At 45.5% G+C, this 12118-nt stretch overlaps 1 protein-coding gene across 1 annotated transcript; it reads left to right on the top strand.

Annotated features, from left to right (window-relative positions):
* Positions 1–10551, top strand: setd7 (SET domain containing 7, histone lysine methyltransferase). The gene is made up of 8 exons (XM_061725940.1): positions 1–135; positions 1790–1919; positions 2537–2738; positions 2827–3016; positions 6520–6601; positions 6688–6805; positions 8260–8417; positions 9841–10551. The coding sequence occupies exons 1-8, from the start codon at positions 96–98 to the stop codon at positions 10031–10033; spliced, it is 1113 nt and encodes a 370-aa protein (XP_061581924.1). The 5' UTR covers positions 1–95; the 3' UTR covers positions 10034–10551.
* The last annotated feature ends 1567 nt before the right edge of the window (positions 10552–12118 follow it).

Genomic DNA, 12118 nt, shown 5'->3' with positions numbered 1-12118 from the left:
GAGCTGCCATGTGCTGCCGCGACGCCATCACGACCCTCGAGTAACGAGCCCCTCCGCAGCGTGATAGAGTCCCCCGGCCGGCAGCCTCCTGCGGGATGGATAGCGACGACGAAAACGTGGAAGAGGTCGTGGAAGGTCTGTAACATTTCTCCAGTGGGGTACAAATGCAGAATATAAACTCTGGGCGACATTTTGAGGATTTCTTAAGGTTCCGTCGGCGGTTCTCCGCTGAACCTCGCGTCAGGGCCCAGCCGATAACGGAGAGCCTCGCACTCGATTTCAGACACGAGTCCGCTTGAGAGGCGACCGAGGGCGGGCAGTTATGGCAGGGTGGTGCCGCTGCCCGCCTGGCTGCGGAAGTCATCTGACATGTGGCACTTTAGTTTCCCAAACTAAATCTGCCGTAGATGAGGATTAGCGACACTTGTTTTAACAGGATTAAGAGACACAACTTTTGTTACTTTGTGAACAGTTGCATGTTATGGAAGTAAAGTTTTTATATTTGTCAGAGAAAAAGAAAATAGTGGAAGTGGCCGCAGAGAATCAACAGCTTGTCTCATGAAAATACAGTTTGAGCATTTTTGCTGCTTTGGTTCATAATGGTACAGATTACAACATATGCATGGGTGTCTGAATAAATTAACTCAAACACTTAAATAGAACTTTACTACTTTGGAGCCACTTAAGACCTGATTACTGTGCAATTCAATTTTCTTGTAAATGTCTGCAAATAATTTCACATTATGCCACATGTACTGCACCTCTTAATGGGCTGCAAACCTGTAGCCTTTGTGAAGAGGCTGGTGCATTGGTGTAATCACTACTCAAGTTGTAAAAGAAAATCAGGGGGGATGGTGGATTTTATCATATGGGGACAGATAATTTGTGCTGTTTACAAATAATATCATATATTACAAATAATAGCAGTGACCAAAACACCTGCAGAAATACTGCAGGAATGACATAGCAGCAGTTAAATGCAGCCTTCTGTAAGCTTTAAATATCCACTGGGCTTACATCAAATACATCAAAACACTACAATAAAAAACACTTTTCTGAACTTATCAATATGACTCTGTCCTTCACAGGATAAGGAAAATGGATCACTGCAAAAACTCTAAATATTAACAAGAATATTTGTCTTATTTCTAGTTAAAATGTCTCATTTTAGTAAAAAAATCTCATTACACTTAAAACAAGACTCATCACTGGAAAAAACAACAATTTTCACCTGTTTCAAGTAGATTTTCACTTGAAATAAGTAGAAAAATCTGCCAGTGGAACAAGATTTTTTTGCTTGTAATGAGAAGATAAATCTTGTCCCACTGGCAGATTTTTCTACTTATTTCAAGTGAAAATTTACTTGAAACAGGTAAAAATGATCAAATAAGTTATTTTTCTGGTGATGACTCTAAATGTTGAAATAGCAGTAAAACCACATTCATTGATGAAATGACATAAGAGATGGAAAGGGGGGATGATTTTGACCGTTTTTATTTCAGGGGGCGATGCCATCCCCCCTCATCCCCCCTCATCCCCCTCAACTCCAGTATGGGTGTAATCGGTGTGATTGACAGGTTCCATTGCTGTTATGTTGTCATTAAGCTTTAAATTTAGCACTTGATCACAGTGTTTGTTTAACCACGGGCTGCTATCGTTAATCCCTCTGGTTTAATCAGATAAAAGCAGTGCTAATGATTGATACGGAGCAGTCCTTATATAACAATGTTATACTCCATCTTTTCCGTGTTGAACTTGTGTGTGTGCATGTGTCCCTGTCTCCGTCCAGGCCCCCTGGATGAAGATGGGCAGCCCCACGGGTTCTGCACCGTGGCCTACTCCTCCAGTGACCGGTTTGAGGGAAGCTTCACCCACGGAGAGAAGAACGGGAGGGGGAAGTTCTTCTTCTTTGATGGAAGGTAGCGAAGCCGTTACTAGGAAACTACCAGACGCAAGAGACGGACTGGTATCACACAAGTTTGGATAAACATTGGTAAAAACGATAAATTCCCGTTGATGACGTTTTTGTATAAAGCTGATTTATGGTTCTGCGTTAAATCCACGCACAACGTACATGTGCGTGAAGGAAGGAAATGAGCCAGAAAGGAAGGAAGGAAGGAAGAAAGGAAGGATATGAGCCTGAAAGAAAATATATGAGCCTGAAAGAATGAATGAATGAATGCATGAATGAATGAAAAAACAATAAATTCCCATTAATGTCGTTTAGTAGCATTTAGTATCCTTTTAGAGCAGTGTTTTGGGGGCTCCAAAGACTGAATGTGGAGATAGATTTATAGTTAAAAAGGTGGAGTTGAATTGGTATTTTTTTTTTTATCGTTATCGGGATAAATGCCAGAAATTATTGTGATACATTTTTTAGTCCATACCGCCCATCCCTACTTTAGACGTACAAATCGATTTTTAGGAATGAAAGAGAATGGATTTTAGAATCAGACAATGCTGGCCTTGAGGGCGTAGAGGTGGAGGACTCTCAGGACTCTCAGGACTCTCACTCCCGTGTTCTCTCTGTCCGCAGCACCCTGGAGGGGTTCTACGTGGACGACGCCCTGCAGGGCCAAGGGGTGTACACGTACGAGGACGGCGGCGTCCTCAACGGCACGTACGTGGAGGGGGAGCTCAACGGGCCGGCCCAGGAGCTGGACGGAGACGGCCGGCTGGTGTTCAAGGGCCAGTACAAGGACAACAACCGCTGTGGCGAGTGCTGGGTCTACTACCCTGTGAGTGAGTGCAGAACTGCTACAGAACCGTGTGCTCTGAGAAATGTTCACGAGAGAGACCGGGAACCTGTGGGTGTGTGCCATGAAGGACGGGGGCGGCTTGTACGGGGCGGTGAACGAGGACGGAGAGATGACCGGGGACTCCCTAGCCTACATCTACCCGGACGGACGCACGGCTTTCTACGGGAGCTTCGTGGACGGAGAGTTGATCAAGGCTCACCTGGCTACGGTGATCTCCAACCAGACGGGAAGACCTCGCTTTGAACGCTCTCCCAGCAGTAAGTAGAGTTACAGTCATCCTCTTTCTGCAGTTAGCAGGTGACAGAAACACCTGCTAACTCAACTTGTTGAGGTGAATGACTCTTAAACATCCAGAGGAAATGCAGTGATGTTTTGATTATTGATGCATCTTCTTATTTTCTCCTGGGCCTTACTTCTTACTCTCAATTTTTAACTTGATATGGAACACAAGCCACAGACCCAGCAGCACATCTATCATCTCCTCCAGGTTCTACATCTTTAGTGTTGTTCTTCTTCCTTTAGATACACAATCAAATACGTCACAGCAGCTTCACTCCAACCTCCTACTTCTGCTCCAGGTGAATTGTAGTGGAAAAGAAACTTGACTGAGTTGAGTCAAGCTGAGAAGGTGCTGGTGGAAAAGATCCTCCACCTGCTGCTCCAGCAGTCTTGTTCAACGCTGAAAATCCCACTCAAACGAGTATCCACTGACTCTTAAAGCGTGTTGCCTTCATCCAGTGCGGTGTTTCCTCTAGGAATTTTTTCAGCAGTGGGGGCATCTTCCCGGGGGGGGGGGTGGCGGCGGCGGCGGCGGCGGTGTAAATGTACGGCGTACACAAATAGCCACTTGACAGCAAATGTAACTTTCAAAACCTATTTATTCGCTTTTATCCCTGAACTTTTGAAGAACAATCCCTGAACAAAAAATAAATGTTACTTCAACTTCAACTCTAACCAGTTGAAAATGTAAAAAATAAATAAAAACAATAACATTAAATAAATAACATGTAAACATCAGCTAGATGAGGCTGTGTAGACTCATTGACCAATTTTCCATTTCCATTTGTCCTCGGAAGTCGGAATTTCCCAGTTCCCAGTCGGAATTTTCAACTGGAACGCCCCTCGAAGTGGGATTTCCTACTGGGGGTGGGAGAAGCTTCACCACCCCCGAGTTACCATTCCAAGATGGCTGCCATTCCTAGTTCCCAGTTCTGATTTCCGAGGTAAATGGAACGCGGCAAAAGTTTGCACCCAGGCTCAGAGCACTTAATTTTCCTTGGCTTTTTAAAGAAGAGCTCTAAGGCTCTGTTGTAGGGAAATTCTCCCAGAGGTGGCCCATTGATGCTTAGCAGCACACATGCTGCAAGATGATCCCCCTCACGGGTAATTAACGCCAATAGGATCCCCCAAAACACCCCAAACACTCCAAACAGCCCACTCCCTCCCTCCCCTCCCCCCGCCGTTGCGCTCATCATCACACAGGCTGTGCTGTAAAGGTGGAGAGATGCAGCGATGGTGCATTTGCAAAAAAATATATATATATATTTTTATTTATTTATTTATTTTTTTAATAAAATAAAATTTTCAGGCGTGGCGGCTATGATTTAGCAGTGGCGGGCCGCCACTGCTGAATGAATGTAGAAGAAACACTGGAGTGCTGGTGGTGCTGCTGGAATGATCCCTCAAAGACTAGGCACCATAGTCACTACAGTTACACGTTTATATAAGATGCACGAAGGAGGAGGAGCCACTAGTCTGTGCCTGAAGTGCACCTTTCATTCAGAACACTACATTTTTTTTAAATGTATTTCTTTAATCACAAAACGATCCATTACAAACGGATCGTAGGCTAGCTGGCCTTAGCCTAACGCGGGAGTAGAAACAAAAGACTCCACACACACACACACACACACACACACACACACACACACACACACACACACACACACAAGTTACACCAGGGGTCTTCAACTAGATTCGGCCGGGGGCCACATCTGCAAAAAGACTGTATGGAGAGGGCCGCACTGAAAATGTGGGGGTTTTCAAAATGTATTTTGCACTCAAAGACGAAGATTTATGTAAATATAATACATTTGTGCTCAGGAATGAGCAGGAGAATATGTGTCTAGTTTACATATGAATTATGTATTAATTGTCTACAGATTTAGTCATTGTGAATGTTAAATATATTATTCAGATAAAGAAATATTATTTTAAATGCAAGTTCATTTTGAAACCATGCATTGTGCAAACTTAATGAAGTTTATATTGACCTACTTTTAATAAAACACGCCATAATGACAAAGCACCACTTTCCACCAAGATTTCCTTATTTGAATATTATATTAAGCATTTCAGTCCATAGTAGCCAGTTTGATGTTATAAATAAGCAACCAAAATATTAACCATAAGCTCCTTTATTTATGACACATCTGTGCTTTATATCAGCAAAACAAAACAATAACTTAAAATTATAGGAGGATTAGAAGTCCGTCTGAAATGCAAAGTCCTCATTTAAAGATTCAAATGAAAATCATTTCAGGCCAATCGTAGAAGCCTAATGATGTAAACTAGTCCTCTATAAACGGAGGTTAATAACAAATAATGTGACAAACATTATCACTGTGCAACACTGGCAAAACATCCAAATTAGTAAAAAACATCTCCAGCAGAGATTAACATAAACACTGTCCAATGAATCATTAACCAACTGAAAAGGCTACCAAGCATCTTAAACTTTTATTAATTAACAAAATGCGATATGTAAACCATGTTAGTTTCACTTACTTCGTCACTTCCGGCCGCCGATCAGGAGTGGCATTAAATGCAACGATGTATAAAACGATTTAATATTGAAAACATTAATAACTAGGTATGAAATATGACCAGGGACAACATAAAGACTGCTGGCGGGCCGCAAGTGGCCCGCGGGCCGCCAGTTGAATATCCCTGGGTTATAGGGTACATTCCCGCAGCACAAACACGCAAGCGGGAATTGGATTGGAACAGAATGGCTACTTGTGAACTTTTTTTTTTTTTTTTTTAAAGGTTTTTTTGGGCTCTAGTGGCCCTTTATTGGAGATGCAGATTGGAAAGGGGTAGAGAGACAACGGGGAAGACACGCAGCAAAGGTGCGCGGGCTGGATTCGAACCCACGACTGCTGCAGGAGGAGGACTGTAGCCTCAGTATATGGCCCGCTGCTTAACCCACTGCGCCACCGAGCGGCCCTACTTGTGAACTTTTTAATGTTTTAATAAAAAAATAAAATAAAATGCTTGAGGGGCTTAACTGGGGCTACATAGATTTTTGACAGGGTTATAGCCCCCCCCCCCCCCCCCCCCCCCCGAGCCCCGGTGCGGCGCCCCCTCCTTGCTTGGTGACGTGATTGGCAGCTCCAGAGCAGGTTGTGTTTGTAGACCGTCGTTGGTTCGTGGACGTAGGACCCGAGCTCGCACCGTTAACAGCTCAACTCTGAGTGGTATAATGTGGCAGATGGAGGTGATGGAACAGCTTCTCTGTATCCCGTTTGGTAGAAAAGAGTCACGATGCCACACAGAAGCAAAGCCTATACCTGTTACACGTAGCATACCATGTGATGCAACGCATTCAACTGATTGATAACGTGCACCTTTGGCGTCATCCTATGCCGGCCTGGTACTCATCAGTTGTAACGTGAGAGTTTCCCCGGTCTGTCATTTCTCTGACTGTCCTTCAGAAATGCACCTCTGTAAACGTTCAACCCCCTGCTCTCGTTCCAAGGTCCCGTGTTCTCGTACGACAAGTCCACGTCCAGCTGCATCGCCACCCACACGCTGCTGCCCGACCCGTACGAGAGCCAGAGGTTGGTGATGTTTGTGCTGACGCTGACTGATGCCGGACGGTGGATGACTCGGCTTCACGTGCAGTCGTGTGTTCTGTCCATGTCAGGGTGTTTGTGGGGGACTCCACCATCAGAGGAGCGGGACAGGGCCTGTTCACCAGGATGGACGCTGAGCCCGGCACCATCATGGCCTTCTATAACGGAGTTCGCATCACTCACTCCGAGGTACGACGGCCGACGTGAGAAGCAGCACATTTGTTGTCCTTTGCCCCCTCGATCAGGTACTGGACTTGTCATGTGACCGTTGTGTGAAGGGTGCTGAAGAAATTCAGAGTGAGATTGATGTGATCAGCATGAAGGTTTCACTGAAACGAGCATTTAATGCAGGTAGGGCTGAAAAGATTCCTCGAATAATTCGATTACAAAAAATGATGGAGGAATTTTTTCTGCCTCGAGGAATCGTTTAATTTTGCAGCTCAAAGCAGGTGTTTCACCCGGACTACATTTAATGTGGCACAACGCGCTGATGCCACGCACGTAAAGGTAAAACAAAGAGGCGGCGGATTTGTTTGGTTTTAGTAACATGCCATTCTCAGTCTGCAATGGCCCAGACGGGAGACACATGTAGCTCAGTGCTTAACTTTTATTTTCAATCCATTCTATATTCTTCTGGTCCATTCTCCTATATGTTCCCCCTCTAACCCGGTACATACACAGGTTCCCCTAATCATCTGTTCCCGCTACAGTTTTAACTAAAAGAAAATGTGCTCCAATACAGCAGGTCTCATAATTATATTTTGAACACTGCCAAAACTCAAAATCTTATAAAGACTTAAAACTTAACTAGAACTTAAAATGTGCTTGACACAAATGAAAGTTCAATTGAAACACGTGGGAAAAACACCTAACCTAAAAAAGTGATGTGTGTTATCAGGTGTAATGGCATTTTTAGGTTAGAAATAAGAACATTTCTTGGTAAGATCCTAGTTTTTTGAGTGAATTTGGTCGACTGGTGTAAGTTCAGGGTTTTTAAATGCACAGCCATGAACCTACTGGATTATATAATTTAGTCTTAGTAATGTCTATTAACATCTAACATCTTATGTATATTTATAATTGCTCTTTAACTAAACAAAAATATGTTTTATCCAATTAATCGATGGAATTTTCAGTAGAATACTCAATTACTAAAATATTCGATAGATGCAAGTCAGAACCTCCATTTTCAGGTGCTCACAAATATCTTAACAATTAGGTGACAGGAAGTGTGGCCAAGTGAGACCCAGTCCCTCGTGGCGACGAGACGAATGAACCAGCTAAATGGTCTAGTGTTGGTATCAGGTACTGGGTTGGGATTTGGCAGCCGTTTAACCGGAGCTGCCGATATGAAGTCCAGATATTTTGATTCAAGGGAAGGAGGACATCAGTAGGAGGACAGGAACCTAAACCGGGTCAGTTTGGTGCCTTCTTGAAGAGAACAGAAGCCAAAGTCCAAAGACCCGCCAGACCACAGATGAGTAGAGGATCACCTAGTCCTGTCCTTCACAGCGTCAGCGGTAGTCAGTAATACTCGGGAGGAGGTCGTACGTGCCCTCCAGAGACGCCTTCATGAGTATAGATACAAAGCCCAAAGCTCCGGCAACATTCAGATTAGACTCACCTGGTTTCTGACTCCCCAGGTGGACAGCCGAGCCTGGGCGTTGAACGGGAACACCATCTCTCTGGATGAGGATACGGTGATCGACGTCCCTCAGCCCTTCGACCAGATGGAGAGATACTGCGCTTCTCTGGGTCACAAGGCCAACCACTCCTTTACCCCCAACTGCAAATACGACCCGTGAGTACCAACCGGCTCCAAGGAAACACGTCAGATTTGTAGCACAAGTGTGCACGTTCTGATCAAGAGATGCACCAGTACAGGCCAGAGAGCACAGATGTGCACAGCTGTGCAGCCAGTCGCAGCCGTGGCTTTAATACTAGTGATCCAGTTAGCGTTTAATCGATCAGTTTTATCAGGTGTAACGTTTGGGTGCGGGAACACAGCTTTATTCAGATCTTCGGGTTGGGTTTGGTTGTTGGGGTTGGAGTTAGGGGTTGGGGGTTACAGTTGGAGTTGGGGGTTAGGGTTGGCGTTGGGGGTTGAAGTTAAGGGTTGGGGGTTAGGGTTGGAGTTAGGGGTTAGGGTTGGCGTTGGGGGTTGGAGTTAGGGGTTGGGGGTTAGGGTTGGAGTTAGGGGTTAGGGTTGGCATTGGGGGTTGGAGTTAGGGGTTAGGGTTGGCGTTGGGGGTTGGAGTTAGGGGTTGGGGGTTAGGGTTGGCGTTGGGGGTTAGGGTTGGAGTTAGGGGTTAGGGTTGGAGTTAGGGGTTGGGGGTTAGGGTTGGAGTTAGGAGTTGGGGGTTAGGGTTGGAGTTAGGGGTTAGGGTTGGCGTTGGGGGTTAGGGGTTGGGAGTTAGGGTTGGAGTTAGGGGTTGGGGGTTAGGGTTGGAGTTAGGAGTTGGGGGTTAGGGTTGGCGTTGGGGGTTAGGGTTGGCGTTGGGGGTTAGGGTTGGAATTATGGGTTGGGCGTTAGGGTTGGAGTTGGGGGTTAGGGTTGGCGTTGGGGGTTAGGGTTGGAGTTAGGGGTTGGGGGTTAGGGTTGGAGTTAGGGGTTGGGGGTTAGGGTTGCCGTTGGGGGTAAGGGTTGGCGTTGGGGGTTAGGGTTGGCATTGGGGGTTAGGGTTGGCGTTGGGGGTTAGGGTTGGGGTTAAGGTTGGCGTTGGGGGTTAGGGTTGGGGGTTAAGGTTGGCGTTGGGGGTTAGGGTTGGGGGTTAAGGTTGGCGTTGGGGGTTAGGGTTGGGGGTTACGGTTGGCGTTGGGGGTTAGGGTTGGGGGTTACGGTTGTCGTTGGGGGTTAGGGTTGGGGGTTAAGGTTGGCGTTGGGGGTTACGGTTGTCGTTGGGGGTTAGGGTTGGGGGTTAAGGTTGGCGTTGGGGGTTACGGTTGTCGTTGGGGGTTAGGGTTGGAGTTGGGTTTAAGGCTGAGTTATGGTTCTGCGTCAAAACGACACCGTAGGGTACACGTCGACGCGTACCTTACGCCGTCGCTGACGTGTACCTCCCAAAAATTGTAACTACGCGTTGAGGCGACGCAGACGGAGTCGACGGCGTCGATTTGACGCAGAACCATAATTCAGGCTTTACCCAGAGTGCAGCATGTCGCTCCGCTGAGAACGACGAGGCTGCCGTTTTATTTTTGTGACTCCGTCTGTTGTTTTTGTCCAGGTTCGTCCATCCTCGCTTCGGCCTCATCAAGTGCATCCGAACCCTGAGCGCCGTGCAGAAGGACGAGGAGCTGACGGTTGCCTACGGTTACGACCACGACCCCACGGGGAAGACGGGCCCCGAGGCTCCCGACTGGTACAAGCAGGAGCTGGAGGTGTTCCGGCAGAGGGAAGCAGCTCCTCCTGGCCAATGACCAGAGACGCCTTCACCCCCCTGGAGCTGCCAACCCCTCTGGGCCGGAGACACCAGAGCTCTGCAAGATGCCAAAGGCTGCTGACGGACACGTCCCCCCCCCCATCTGGTGCTCTCTCTGTCCTCCTCTTCATCGTGTTCCTCCGTGTTGCTGGGGCTTTTAGATGGACAAACCACTCCGTCTTTCTGTCGACTCTGTCTCCGTTGAGCTGGAGTCGACCTGTCGGCGCTCTGCTCTGATGTTTCCACCGTCACTGGCGTATTTATCTCATCCATCTGGTTTATCACTAACTTTCTACGCTCCCTCACACCTGACAGACGCTACACATCATGGTGACTTATTTTATTTACAATGTTAAATTGGTTATGTGCTCTATTTATTGAGATTTGTAAAGTGAATTTCTAACTGGAGGAGAAAACACGGAGGTCTACTTGCAAGACCGATGAGCCTGTCCCACTTTTCTAGACTAATGGTGTGTTTGTGTTGACGTGCTCTCAACAATAAAGTCTGAGATAAACACACTCCGCTCCACGAGCCTCATTCAGTGCGTCTTGTCGCAGTCGCATTACTGCCAATAATACTGATTATTGATCCTTCACACACCCACTATAAACTTATTTCATGTTCTTCCCTGTCATTACAAATACACTTGTAAAACTAGATGTAAGAACTTTTAGTTGTAGTTAGATTGTAATCCACAGTGATTTAGAACATGGAAGCTACAACAGATTAACAAACTTTCAGAAAAATCTTTCATTAATATTTTACAAAGTCAGCAACTGCCCCTACTGGCCACACAGAGAAGCAACAGGTCAAAGGTCAGAGAGCTGCACAGTTGCAGCAGTGTTGTTTCCATCATCCTACTGTCAGCCTGGCAGGTTTTTACCATCTATGGTTTTTAATCTTAAATGGAGCAAATTCAGCTACAAGAGCAGCCTGGGGTTGATTTACACTTAATATTTAAAGTGATATAGTACTAAGTGTGATACTGAGTGTCAACTACAGTGTAGGCTACTAAAAGAAACAAAATAATCAAATAGATCATTTATAAACCATTTACTGTAAACACGTTGTCTACTATATTTTGGGTTTTAAATAAACTGCAACAGAAATGTGTAACAATTAAGTGCAACAACAAAGTACTACAAAAACTAGAACTATAATTAAAATCACTCAACTTAGATAAACAGAACCTCGTCAATATGTTCTCCATATAAGAATAAATTCAAATGTAAAAAAACACATTATTAAATAGAATAGACAAATAAAATCAAACAAATAGAGCTGAGAGGCAGCAGTTAATACGCCAGCAGTATCTACTCTAGTCTGTTAACATAATATTTTTATGTAATAATATTAATTATTGTGTTTTTGTACAATAACATACCTTTTGATAATGTATGAATCATCACTCACACATAAAAAAATAATGTTATTTTCTAGCTCTTGGGCTCCCCCTGGTGGTCACGGGGCCCTAAGCAGCTGCTTAGTTCTCTTATACCTTGGGCGGATCTGGAGGCTGGTATAAATCAGAGGTTAACAGAATCAACAGTGCTGGATTTAGACCCTGCGGTAGCTGGTCTGAGGAAGACGAGATGAAGGGCAAGTCTAGCGCCGTGGCAGCTCCTGCCGCTGACCAAGGCATGCAGCGCCGTTTGACTGGACTTTTTGAAGGCTGCCAGAAGTGCACGTCTGCTCACCTAACGGAGGTTCTCCCAGCATATCGGAGGCTGTGCCTGCTCCGGCTGCAGGTCTTCAGTCTTCAGGGTCTAATGATTATTAACGGTCTGGATCCATATGAAATCCCTACTAAAGAATGGAGCTCCTCGTCAGAGCGCCACTCTTTAGAAGGATTTACTGCCGCAGTTCTGCACAACCCACGTCTTAGGCTACCTTGTTTAGGAGTGTTTGGCAGCTGCTTTGGTAAATGTTTGACTCGCCATGTGTTTCAATGAATTTGTATAATAGTACAACATACAGTACATGTTTTGTATCCCTCTTACTTCTCTTCTTTTTTTTTTGACTGCTATATTATGGTGAAGAGGCTCCGAGGCGTGAGCAATATTTTTGTTTTCCTCGTGAGAT

This window comes from Cololabis saira, chromosome 7 (genome assembly GCF_033807715.1).
Source record: "Cololabis saira isolate AMF1-May2022 chromosome 7, fColSai1.1, whole genome shotgun sequence".
Classification (NCBI taxonomy): Eukaryota; Metazoa; Chordata; class Actinopteri; order Beloniformes; family Belonidae; genus Cololabis; species Cololabis saira.
This window is presented reverse-complemented; position numbering and strand designations above follow the sequence as displayed.

What these genes read in the sequence shown, in the direction of transcription:
- setd7 (XM_061725940.1), top strand. Translation starts at nt 96, where the DNA reads ATGGATAGCGACGACGAAAACGTGGAAGAGGTCGTGGAAG. An exon ending in TTCTTCTTCTTTGATGGAAG is followed by an intron (nt 1,920 to 2,536) that starts GTAGCGAAGCCG and finishes CTCTGTCCGCAG; the next exon opens with CACCCTGGAGGGGTTCTACG. An exon ending in GACCCGTACGAGAGCCAGAG is followed by an intron (nt 6,602 to 6,687) that starts GTTGGTGATGTT and finishes TGTCCATGTCAG; the next exon opens with GGTGTTTGTGGGGGACTCCA.